Source organism: Ascaphus truei, chromosome 3 (assembly GCF_040206685.1).
Source record: "Ascaphus truei isolate aAscTru1 chromosome 3, aAscTru1.hap1, whole genome shotgun sequence".
Taxonomy (NCBI): Eukaryota; Metazoa; Chordata; class Amphibia; order Anura; family Ascaphidae; genus Ascaphus; species Ascaphus truei.
Window position 1 is genome coordinate 143,091,858 of NC_134485.1, and position 13,850 is coordinate 143,105,707.

The following is a 13,850-nucleotide window of genomic DNA, read 5'->3' on the forward strand; positions in this document are numbered from 1 at the left end:
TTTATTTAGCTACAGTGTTTTTGACTTATTTCTTTTATACTTATTACCCAAGGGTATACACTGATAAGTGTGCTTTTCTAACAATGTTTTAAAGACTGCCCATTTATCTTCTACATTTTTCCCTGCAAAAACATCATCCCAATGTATTCCTTGTAGATTAATCCTCAGTTTATTAAAATCTGCCTTTCTAAAGTTTAAGGTATTTGTTGAACCCAAGTAATTTTGTTTTTTGATCATTTATTTCAAATGAGACCATGTTATAATCACTGTTACCCAAATGTTTCCGGACTTGAATATTTGTTATTACTTCTACATTGTTTGATATGACCAAATCCAGTATTGCCCCTCTCCTGGTTGGTTCCTCACTAATTTGGGCCATGAAATTGTCTTTAAGCACCCAAAAAACTGTTTTCTTTTGTTGAAATGCTAATCTCATTGCCCCAATCTATGTCTGGATAATTAAAATCGCCCATTATGCAAACATGACCTAGATTTGATGCTTTCTCCATTTGCAAAAGTAGTTTAGCTTCCTCAGTCTCACAGATATTTGATGGTTTATAGCATATCCCTACAAACATTTTCTTTATACTTTTACCTCCACTGCTAATTTCTATCCACAAGATCTCTGCATTTTCATAATTCCCTTCATAAACATTCCCCCATATACTGTAATAGGTTTTAGATCAGGTTTAACATATAAACATACTCCACTTCCTCTTCTATTTGCACAATCCTTCCGAAAAAGGGAATTACCCTCTAAATTAACTGCCCAGTCATGAGTTTCATCCTACCAGGTTTCAGAATTCCTATGATATCATACTGCTCCCTTGTAGCTATCAATTCAAGCTCCCCCATTTTATCTGTCAGGCTTCTTGCATTAGCAAGCATTTATTTAAGTTTGTTTTCAGTCTGCCCTATACACTTATCTGCTACTGCCTTTCTGCACCAACTGGGTTTAGTCTTTAGAAGTTTTCTAGTATTATCTGTATTTACTATGGGTGTCTCGCTGCTTGCCAAACTCCCACTTGCACCCATTCTGTCTCCATGACCCCTTGCTATTTCCCCATATATTCTATTTAGTTTGTTATCTGATTCTTGTCCCTCCCCCCTCCATCCTAGTTTAAAATCTCCTCCAACCTTTTTCACATTCTCCCCCTAGCACAGAAGATCCCTCTTCATTGAGGTGCAATCCGTCCAAAGCATAAAGATTGCATTGCTCAGAAAAGGAGTCCCAGTGCTCTAAAAAAAAAAAAAAAAAACCTTCCTACACAACTTTCTTAGCCATGCATTAACTTCCCTAATCTCCGACGGTCTCCCTGGGGTAGCACATGGCACTGGTAGTATTTCAGAAAACATTGTTGTACTGTACCTTTATATACTTAACAAATTATTTTAATAGCTCTCTTGACTTCACGGACTGTTAGCTCATGTGTTTTGTGTATTGCTACGCAATGCATTATTTTTAAGGTTTTGCTTTTAGTGTGGCCTCAGTGGTCTCTGGTTGGGTAGTATGCCACAATGAATGTCCCCTGAAACTGCCATGAATTTTTGTGCTTTGTCACAACTCTGGTGAGAGCCTGTGCGGTCCCAGTAATGAGGCAGCCAGTCAAGGGAGCTGGTAGAGGTCTTAGCGGTCTTAGCGGGTCTCTTGGGTGTTGTCATTGGCTGTGTTGGGCATGGAACTCTTTCTGTTGGTGCTGCCAGCGTTTAATTTTCTTCTGGTCTGAGGACCGAAGTAAATCACTTTTATTTCAAGACTTATTATTAGCAGTACTCAGTAAATCTATGAATGTATCCAGAATAGAAAATCATATATATATATATATTAATGCAAGTGATTGTAGTTAATGCTACTACAGTATATTGGCAAAAAAATGTGTTTCTGTATCAGAGTGGGTTTTGATCTACATACACATGCATATTCCAATTTTAAAAGTAAGAGAGAGTTTTGCAAACCACAAATTAATGTATTTTGTGGTGAAATTGCACTTTTAAAGCATACCCCTTTGTTACAGTTTTATATGTTAGTTAAGACATGACTGTTTCGTAAAAAAAATCTCCAACTCTTTCTTACAGAAAGCTCAGTTACTTATAATCTGAAAATACAATACATGTTCAATTAAATAGTAATAACTTAAAAAAAAGTCTACGTCCCCCCATTACAATCATATATTCTATGGATATGAATAACATATACAGGCTATGCCTATGTAAAAATAAAATTTTAAAAAATTGAAATTTTTATAATGTATTTTCAAAATGTGCCATTTAGAAAACCCTTAAGTACCTACAACAAATTTATATGCAGTAAACATAATTCCCTCTATTACTGTACCTTGTCTGGCATGTCTAATAATAATTAAACCACGCTATGCATTTGGGCACCTCTTAAGATATCGTAACAACATTTTGCATGATGGTTCCTAAGATCAAGGAGCAGGTTTTTGTCTGTGTTTGGAAATTGGGTCCATTCTATTTTTAATTCTACGAGTTATTACAATTTCGCTAAGCAAGTCAGCTACTTGGTATTGTACCTGGTACGCTATGTATCTGGCATTTGACATCATACTGGTGACATCATAATGCATAGTCTGGTGGCAAATATAAAGAGTCAGATAGCTATAAAGTTTATCCAGAAAGCAGACAAAGAAATAAAGAGGAAGTCAGTTGGCACGTGAGGAGAAAGTACTCTAAGGAGGCTGGAGTAGGAGAGAGAGGCGGTAAGAATTGGGAACTTCATAAGGAATTAAAGGAAAGTGATGGAAGGGAGAGCGATAAGGGTAAAGGGAGAGATGGAGGTTGGTTTCTTAGAATTCCAGAGCAATGCCGGGTACATTCAGCTACTGATGCAGCGGCCATTATTCGAACACTTCACGCGTCATGTACATAGTAATCCCGATTTGAAACCGCGGGATGAATTCCAGCCTTCCCGCACTAAGATGCGAGCGCGGCGAGTGCAGAAAAAACGAATTTGAGTGTTCTGGCTTTTAAAAACATGAAAATGACACAGTAGCACAGTACTGTACACATTACAATTCATCCATTTTATTGCAAACGAAGAAACAGAATCCATGAAATTCAAACAAAACATCCGCAATAAGCGCGGGTGCCTGGGGCGATTGGCCGCGTTCATGCTGCGTGGGGAACAGCAGAGAACTCAAAATTGGCGCCGTGATGTGTTCGAATAACAGCCGCTGCATCAGTAGTAAACAATAATTGAAATAAAGATACATTGTAGGTTCTGTATCAAATCGTGAAAAAATATACAGAGAAAACAAGTGCCATTGACCTTCATAACTTAAATCCTATTTTTTTTATTTGCAGTGACACAGAATATATCAGACAATATCAGATTATCCGAGGTCGTTGCTACTGAGAGCTATACAGGCCATATAACTTTACAGGAGGAACTACCTGTTTGTGGGAAAGTCTTACCATTGGCGGACGTGATACTTCGCCGTGGGCTGGCTCTGGCAGGAAGTATTGTCATACTACTCACTGGGGTTCTAATAAAGCTCTGGATACCCAATTAATGCATAGATGGTGGGTGTATTTCTTCAGTAGAAAGACATGTTCCCGAAGCCTGGTTACTTACAGAGAGTAGACAAGAGACACATTGCCCCAAGTAAGCAAACATTTCTCAACTTGGCAACACAGAAATATTGTGAAAAAAAGAAGCTGACCCAAAGCTCCGGAAAAGTAGAAAAACTACATACAGTATGCACACCTTTTGTGATTTTCACGGATTGCAACCTCAGAAAGGATAAATGCAGATAACAAAAGAAACAAGAAGATAAAGGATATGTGAAAGTGATCAGCAAACTAACCTCATAAAGCAGCAGATTGAAAAATATTGTTGACATCATATCTGAATAAAATGTTTATGTTGCCTGCAATTATTATTTCTGTGCCTAAAATAGGTGCAGTTTTCTTTTATATGAAATAATGGATTGTTCTGCCTAATCAATTCACGCATATTATTAATCTTCTCTAGAGCAATTGAAAAATAAAATAAAAAAAGAATATTAAATATCCAGTTTGCTTATGTGTTGTTATTTGTCCAAATATTTTTACGAAATCGCTGATTTAAAACTAGTATTGTATAAAACATGTTTCAGTTGGGTCAATTAGTTATAATTCAAAGTTACAATGTATATTATTATGTAAGTTATGTGTGTTGGTGGTCCCTTTCCAGTTGTTTTAATTTGTAGCTCATCCTCATCGTTTTCCTTTGCACTGTCAATATAAATGTAACCCTCCTTATCTGGCTCTAAAGAAGGTCAAATCAGTTATACTATATACAGCTAGCTTTAACTCCACCCTGGTACGCACATGAGCTGGTAAACCGGGGACCAAATGTGGAGTGTTCACAGCCAAGGACAGAGCAAGTTGGGAATTGCCCATCAGGATTAACACAGCGAGGGTCCCTGCTTCTGAATGGGACTTTTGCTGTGTTAATGCTACCGGGCCGCATCAGTCTGAAAGAGCTGCACAGTGTGAGCAGACAGAAGCAGTCCCTCTCTCTGAGCATCTCTATCAGGCGATCCTGATTATTTTATTTCATTTGTATTACATAGTATTGAAGCGTGGAGCATCTCCGGAGCTGAACGGCATAGATTTCAGGTCCTGGGACCCCCTGCTTCCCGAGATACAGGCCCCGGTATTGGGTGCCACTATCTCCTGCGTGATAAATATCCTGGTCACGTGACGCAGGAGAATTAAACGTGCAGGAGATACTGGCACCCTATTCCGTGGCCTGTATCTCTGGAAGCAGGGGACACCTGGACCTGAAACTAATGCGGTTCAGCTCCAGAGACCCCCTGCATCAATACTATGTAATAATAATAAAAGTAGCTTCATTACCTTAGTGGCTAACCGTTAAGGTAATGAATCAGCTAAACTGAAGTACCTGGTTTGTTGGGGTTAAAGGGGGTGGGTGAAGGGGGTAGTTGTCCCAGGGTGGGCAGTTAGGCCTACCGGGAGGGTTGCAGGAGATGTTAACCTCTTCATTACCTTAGCAGTTACTACCGCTATGGTACTGAAGGGGTTAAACCCTCCCGCTACCCACCCGAGAGGCCTAACCACCCACCCCAGGTCAAGTACCCCTTTCAGCCACCCAATCTACCCCCATAAAGGAATGGGAAAATACCTAGTATCCATATATGACCTACAGAAGGTCTGGGAGGGGGGCAATGATTAAGTTAAACAGCACACGCTGATGCAAGCCTGCCCAAGGAAGCGCATCACATGTGCCTGAGGTATCTGGCCTAAACTTGGATTTAGGCCCAGGGCCACTACTTGTACAATGATAATGTATCTAACATATAAAACAACAACCTTTTTAACTAACCGTTAAAACAGTATGGAGGAACAGTAACCTCAAAGGGTGGCAGAGCATATTTTTTTTTCTTTTGGGGTGGGGTTAAACATATATATATAAAACTATTATCTGGGAATATATATATATGGCATATACAGTATATACATATGTATTGAGTGAGGAAAAAGTATTCTTTATGTATCAATATAAATAGGTTTATAAATAGACTCTTACAGTAGATCTAGAGGGTTAACTTTAGGATACATCATAATATCTTAAAATCTATCTTTATATGATTAGTCTTTGTGCCTCACCATTACTGTATTGCTGGTTATAGATTAATAGATTCATTATTCATATATATAATACAATGTTTGATTATCGGGTTATATATATGTGACTGATCAAATTATTGCTTTATATACCAAGTTCTAGTGGTTTTAAATTACTCTACTATATCAATACATTTGTTACCTACCAGTCTAATCTTTGATATATTTGAGTTTTGAATTTTTTATGTTTGATACAAGACTTTATTGTTTGTGCAAAGGTCTTTGTATATATTATGCATGTATTATTGTCTATTATAGGCTAAAGCAGTACAATTTCAGGCATTACTGAAATCCCTGCTCTCTGATTGGTTAGAATTCCAGGCATTATTCATTCAGTAATGGCCGGAATTTTTGGCAACTTGCCAACTCACCTTTCAGAGATGCAGGGGGAGCACGGCAACTGTTCCTCTCCACTCACAGCACTGCAGCAGATGCAGGCTCTCTCTCACAGCACATACTGTACAGACTCTCACAGCTGCTAGTGCTATCAGAAGCTGGCGGGTCCCAAATAGTAACTTTGTTACTTGCAACAAAGTAATATTTCTTCCACCACTTGTATAGCTTCTGCTAAGGTAATTTGTATCTGGTTTTTTTTGTAGTTAAAATCACTGCCCTCCAACTTCTCTTCCCATTCTCCCCTTCACCCACCACTCCCCCCTCTTCTCCCCATCCCTTTCCTCCCTCAACACCTCCTGAACCCCTCACCTCTCTTTCCCCCTCTCACCTCTCTCTCCTCCACCTCTCTCTCTCCCTCCCCTCACCTTTCTCTCTCCCCCCCTCACCTCTCTCTCTTTTCTCCCCCTCCCCCCCACCACCACCTCTCTCCGCTCTCATTTGCTACTTTACTTCTTTTTTCCTACAGTACACAGGTGCATCAGCGTAGTTCCGAGTTATATATCTTTACAAAAGTATCTATTATATTCTGAAAAAAGCCTACATTTAGCCTATAATAGTAATAATCCTCTCAGAACAGGGCATTACTGGCCAATAATGCCCTGGCTGGGTTAAAGTCCCTCGGCTTCTCCTCGGGCCTTCAACTCTTCCAAGACTTAACTGATGCTTTGTTCAATCCTCTATATGCCACCACTCCGTTTTTTCTAATTCTCTATTGGCAGGTTTGCTAATGCATTAACCAACAGCTGTGTGCTGTGGCAACACCTAGGATTTCTTTTGTCCAATCAATGGGTAGGTGGTGCTATTTAGAGGCTTGTGGGAGCATTTAACCACACTGACACGTTTCGTCCCGGCAGGGACTGTGTCAAAGAGTGCGCTTGGGGATCTTATTGTCCGTTTTTTCATATTAAATCAAGCTTTTTTCTAAGTTGTGTTTTGTACGTTTTTTTCGCTGTGCACCGCCTTCCGATTGCTCTTTTTTCTCTATGCTAACCATTTCGGCAGGAGCATGCCCTGTTTGGAAAGGACTCATTGCGACCATCGTTTCTGCAGCTGTCTACTGATGCGGAGGATTCCCTTCACACAAGTTCCAGGTCCCGACGCGATAGCAGGTATAATGGGGGTTGTGGGATTAGGGAGGATTAGAGTTGGCCGGTCTGTTCAGCCTCATTCGGCATCTCGGCTACTCTGCCTTTCTCTGTGTTCAATACCCCTCCCCCAGCCTGTGTATATATGTCCGCCTTATTTCATGAGACTTGATAGTTTATATGGGAAGCAGTCAGTTCAGTTTGGAAATGTATATCTTTTCCTAAGGATTTGATGACTTCTTTTTCTTGTCTGTGCCAGCAAGACTTGAGCACTAGTGTTTGGGTTGCATATCCCACTTTGTCCTATATCTGCAGCTATACACAGAGTCCCTAGTCTAACAGGGGCTCCTCAATATAGCAAAGATACCCAGATACATACCCAGGTACACTGAACCTAGTGTAGGGGTTCAGGGGATGCTCCAGCTAACTTATAAAACTCAGCATGATCACAGTGTCTAAAAGTGTTAAAAGTTATTTTTTCTAATGTGTCCCAAGAATGAGGCTAGTAACTGAAGGAAATATATACACTCACTCCATCCCTGACACCAGATAGGAACTCATACCTTTTAGCACACAGAAAACAGGACACAATATATTTTATTAAATGGTTATAGTTTAATGTGTATATATATTGATAATCTGTATATGAACTGAGGGATTTTCTAAGTCATGGATTCTGGCCAGCCCAGATGGCAACCAAGCTTGGTGCCTCTGTGTCTGTGCTGAGTCCGTACATGAAAGCCTCAGAGATGCCAAGGTGTTAGAACAGGAGGGGTACTGCAGTTCTGCTTGAGTACCCACATCCTGGGCTAACACAAGGCTATCTGGCAACCATTTGCCCAACCCCAGACTCTGTGGAGCCTGGGCAGCGGGTGGGCTCAGTATGCAAAGAGGCAGAGGTGCCAGGTTGGCGCATGCCCCTTTGCAACCTGAGAAAAGGTGCCCTCCCGGCTTTACAATACCGGCAAATCGGTGATTGGCTGGCAAGAGTATTCCCAGGCTCTTAATAGGCTGCCCAGATTAGTGAATGAAAGCCTTAAGAGAGCTTGCAGCCAATCAGGAGCGCAGATTCCAAGTGCCAAACCAACAGTGGCAAATTCAAAGATGCTCTGGACTGAATATACGCGAGCCGGATTCAAAGATTTTGAACTCAGAAACGTTTCTAAGTCCCGCTTTTGAGAACGTAGTGGTTGCGCCTGGCATTGCATGCCGAAAACATTTCCAGGACTTTTGTGAGTAACTACCGGTCATTGGAAAGTGCTCTAAAAAGGTCATGTGGTGAATTTCGTTCCAGAAACGGATTTATTCGTTAGCCCCGTTCCCAGTAAGTGTGTTAACCTTGTGAATTCTGTTACATTGTGTGTCTGTCTTTTCGTGAAATAAATAACCATTTATTTTACCATCTTGTACTCAATCAATGATCCCAGTAATAAAATGGTGTTAAGAAACCTGGTCTCCCGTGACAGTCACTCTATTTGTACATGATGGACACACAAGATCTTGAACATGGGAGAGGGAGTGGCTCAGTGAGTAAAACACACTGACTGGCACTGAGAGTTTGAAGCAGGGGGCCTGGTTCAATTCCCGGTGTCTGACCTTGGGCAAGTCACTTTATCTCCCTGTGCCTCAGGCACCAAAAAAACATAGATTGTAAGCTCCACGGGGCAGGGACCTGTGCCTGCAAAATGTCTCTGTAAAGCGCTACGTATAACTAGCAGCACTATACAAAAACATGCTATTATTATTATTATTATTATTAACAGGATAATCCTACTGGCACTACCAATCTGAACTATGTCTTCAATTGTTTTGATGATACTACCAGGTCTAAAAAGGCACAAAGTGTTTTTGAAAATCAACTAAATGTTGAATGTTAAGATTAATCTGACTTTAATGATTACCCCTTAAACTGGAGAAATTACTTATAGTTGACACAAGACTTTGGTGGGACATAGTGACACTTGAGAACTATACAAAAACAAAAGGTATTCCAAGGGGATTGCGAGTCAAAAAATCACCCACGTTTGGATTAATTGATTCAGAATTTGAGTCAAATTGGAAAATAATTCTAAATGATTGTTCTTTTAGACTTATAGAACTAATCATTAATTCTAAAACAAAGGAAAATTTGTAGTGGAGAAAGATGCTAAAGCACTACAATCAAAATGATCACAGTATACTATAATGGAGGGCTTTAGAGAATTTGATCGGACATTAGCAAAATCAATTAAAGATCTAGAAAAGAGTATGTTAAAAAAACAAGCAAAATTTGAAAGGGACAGGCTTGATTATGAGCGAAATCAGGTTAATGCTTGGGAGAAGATCACAGCCTCCAGAAGAGGCAATAAGGGTCCACAGCTAGGTCACTCAACACCTGTGAATAAATCTGGGAATGTTTCATGGACCCAAAAATCAATTTTAAAGAAACAATCATCAAATGAACAACATTCATTTGAGTGCAGACTCTGACATATTGGACACTGATATATTGAGTCACTCTGTCTCATTTATTAATACTCGTGAAGATATAAATTACCATTCCCAATCTGAGAGACCTAAAGGACAACGGACATATTGGGGAAGAGGATTGAGGACAGTAGACCCAAACCAGAGCATCATTCTGACCATTCTACATATGGTCAGACTTCAAAAAACGAAAGGCGACAAGACGGCGGAACAAAAGATTGAAGCGAAGGGACCCTGTTGAAACAGAAAAATAACTTTTAAGAGAGGACGCTGGGATCATTAATATTTATAAAGTTGAACTAACTAATGAAGAATTATCACTGCTTAATCAGGGCTTAAAGTTTGCCCCAGATGTTACAGTGGCGACACACTTTATTCTCGCTCGGCTAGTCCCGCGAATTCGGGTATACCCGGGTGTATTCAGGTTTCTGATCGTTTTCTGCCAGAGTGCATTGCGTTATTTTCCCGGCAGGGATTTAAGCATTTTATTCCGGCTGGCTGAAATACTGCAATGCCGTGTAAAAACACATGGTGGCGCTTGCGAGCTGTTCTCTTTGAAGCCGTCCCCTATAATGAATTGTAATGCAGTATATATACTGTATATATATATATATATATATATATATATATATATATATATATATATACTGTATAACAACTACCCTATAACCCCTAACATACAGTACTGTACACATACAGTACTGTATATGCACATACATAAATGATACTACTGTATGGGCAGCGGGGGCGAGATGTGTTTGCAGCAGAGAGAGAACCGCTGCTCTCTCTCTCTGCGCAAACATCGGCACATTAAAAATTATTTTAAATACATTTTTATTGATAGTGTAGCTGTGCAGGGGGTCTCCGGAGCTGAACCGCGTTGGTTTCAGGTCTGGGGACCCCCTGCTCCCCGAGATACAGCCCCCTTTATGAGGTGCCGGTATCCCTCTGCTTGGTTTAAAGGTCCCGATCACGTGATCGCGGCCTGTAAACCAAGCAGAGCAGAGGGATACCGGCACACCCTAAAGGGGCCTGTATCTCGGGGAGCAGGGGGTCCCCAGACCTGAAACCAGTGCGGTTCTGCTCCGGAGACCCTCTGCACATGTACAGTATAAATAAAACACATATATACAGTAAATAAACACTCGTTCTTTACCTTAGCGGCTATGCGCTATGGTAAAGAAGCAGCATTTCTGTATTTTAATAATATTGTACAGTGAGCAGGGGGTTCCCTGAGCCAGAAATTAATGCTCAGGGACCCCCCCTGCTCCTGCTCAATATTATTAAAAATACAGAAATGCAGCTTCATTACCATAGCGGATAGCCGCTAAGGCAATGAAGGGGTTAACCCACCGTGCCCGCTTTATTGTGGGTAGTGGGGATGGGTGAGGGGGGTATTTGGCCCTTGGTGTGAGTTTAGGACTTGCGGGGGGGTTGCGGGTGCACTTAACCCCTTCACGACCGTAGCAGTTAATACCGCTACGGTCATGAAGGGGTTAAGCCCTCCCGCTACCCCCCCCCCGCAAGCCCTAAACAAGCACCGTTGGGGCTAATACCGCCTTCACCCACCCCAGCTACCCACAATAAAAAAAAACTCACACACAGCAGCCGCCAAAAAATAAATAAATAAATCTAAATAAATAAATAAATAAATGACAATAAATACATTTGAAATACATTTTTATTGATAGTGTAGATGTGCAGGGGGTCTCCGGAGCTGAATCGCGTTGGTTTCAGGTCTGGGGACCCCCTGCTCCCCGAGATACAGCCCCCTTTATGAGGTGCCGGTATCCCTCTGCTTGGTTTAAAGGGCCCGATCACGTGATCGCGGCCTGTAAACCAAGCAGAGCAGAGGGATACCGGCACCCCCTAAAGGGGCCTGTATCTCAGGGAGCAGGGGGTCCCCAGACCTGAAACCAACGTGGTTCAGCTCCGGAGACCCTCTGCACATCTACACTATCAATAAAAATGTATTTTAAATGTATTTATTTATATTCATTTATTTATTTAGATTTATTTATTAATTGTGCTGCTGCTGCAAGTCCTAAACTCACACCAAGGGCCAAACACCCCCCTCACCCCCGCTACCCCCAATAAAAAAAATTCACGCACAGCAGCCCCACAATTAATAAATAAATCTAAATAAATAAATAAATACATGAAGAGAAATAAATATATACTGTATATATATATACTGTATATATATACAGTATATATATAATAACAATCCCTATACATATACAGTATATACTGTGTATATATATACTGTATACATACATATATATATACAGTGGTTGACAAATCACCAAAAAATCTACTCGCCACACAAAAAAATCTACTCGCCACCTAGTACCAAACGTGTGCTGCTTGGGCCAATATTTACTCGCCCGGGGGTTAAATCCACTCGCCCGGGGCGAGCAAATGTATAGGTTTGTCGAACACTGTATATATATATATATACCAATCCTTGGAACGGTAACGTATAACTAGATATATAGATATATAGATATATACAGTATATATATACACACAGTATATACACACACATGATGAACCAATATACAAATACATGTACTGTAGAATGGTTATCAAAATCATACTGTCCTACAAATAACGCTTCTCTATACAGACAATAATAATAATCCATTTAATAATCCTAACTGATCTTACAATATAAAACATAACATTCCAATCCACACAGTACCTTGCATTTACATTGTATAAATGATGCATAAAATCTATGCACCATATACATTCTGCAAATGAATGTTAACAATATAATTGCAAGCTACTGTACCAGTAAATACAAACACTTCCAAACAAGTCAACTATTTTAACCAATCAAGTAAACAAAAATGAATATATACTGCAAGTACCAACCAGAAAACACAATTTAAAACCAAAGCTAACCCTTACAATACCAAGGATTACATCTATCTAATTATAAAAAACCTTATACATTATACACAGCATTGCAATAAACAAAATACATGATGAACAATACAGTACATCCCCTGTATCTCCCTGCCTTCAGTGTAATCTGTTTAAAGCCCCCTCCCCCCTAATGTTTCTGTTAAACAGATTACACTGAAGGCAGAGAGATGTAAAGCCCCCTCCCCCCTAATGTTTCTGTTAAACAGATTACACTGAAGGCAGAGAGATTTAACAGAAACATTAGGGAGGGGGGAGGGGTCTTTAAACAGATTACACTGAAGGCAGAGAGATGTAAAGCCCCCTCCCCCCTAATGTTTCTGTTAAACAGATTACATTGAAGGCAGAGAGATTTAACAGAAACATTAGGGAGGGGGAGGGGTCTTTAAACAGATTACACTGAAGGCAGAGAGATGTTTCTGTTACATTAAATCTCCCTCCCTGCATTGCTGTCAGTGCAGTGTATGTAAATGTGGGGAGGGGGGGACCCAATGTGCATACTGTGAGGTCTAACTACCCTCACCCCCTACCCACATACCGTTACCCCCCCCCCCCATACTGGCCATGGCCCCTCCGCTTCTGCAAAACAGAGACAAAAATTAAAACATCCAAAGTAATGTCCCCTAACCCCTTAATCACCATAGCGGTTATTAACCGCTACAGTCATGAAGGGGTTAACCCACCCTCACCCACCACTCGGGATGCCTACATACCCTTCCACACTAACCCCCCCCCCCTGTGAGGCCTAACCACCCAGTCAGTACCCACAAGGGAGGCCTACCCACATACCATTGGGGAAACGCCCCACCCCCAGTACCCACAATAAAAACAGTACAATGACCCACAATAAACAGCATTATATTTATTAAATACATTACCCACCCCCTGTGCCCCCCCCCCCCCATAAATACAAGATTTATCCTTTTACATACAGGGTTCATAGCGCAGCCCCACGCTAGTCCCCGGTGGGCTGGCAGGGCACCTGGACAGACCTACAGTTTACCAGCAGCCCTTTTTACACAGGTTCTGGAGGCCTGCTGGTGGATCCTGCCAGCACCATGGCACCCAGGTGGTCTCCTTGGGTCACCGTGGGCCACAATTGGGTCCCCACGGTAGGCCCAAGGATGTCTGGGAGCCCCAGGTCAAACCCACAGGTGTCTGCGGGGCCTCGGGTGGTTCCCTCGGGGGTCTGGGGAACTCACGGGTGCTCACTACGGGTCGCCGGTGCCCCACAGAAGTGGGACCACACATCATCATCCCCGCAGACTACGGGTCCGTGGTGCCCCCACAGAAGTGGGACCACACATCATCATCCCCGCA

The 13,850-nt window shown here is 41.4% G+C and overlaps 1 protein-coding gene across 4 annotated transcripts in view; it reads left to right on the top strand.

Moving 5' to 3' along the window:
- Positions 1–4,005, top strand: part of LOC142489216 (multidrug and toxin extrusion protein 2-like) — a 524,115-nt gene extending 520,110 nt beyond the window's left edge. For all 4 annotated transcript variants that reach the window (XM_075589594.1, XM_075589595.1, XM_075589593.1 and 1 more), the window contains one exon: positions 3,325–4,005. In XM_075589594.1, the coding sequence (XP_075445709.1) occupies positions 3,325–3,533 (209 nt within the window). In that variant the 3' untranslated portion in view covers positions 3,534–4,005. The remainder of the gene's footprint in view (positions 1–3,324) is intronic.
- The last annotated feature ends 9,845 nt before the right edge of the window (positions 4,006–13,850 follow it).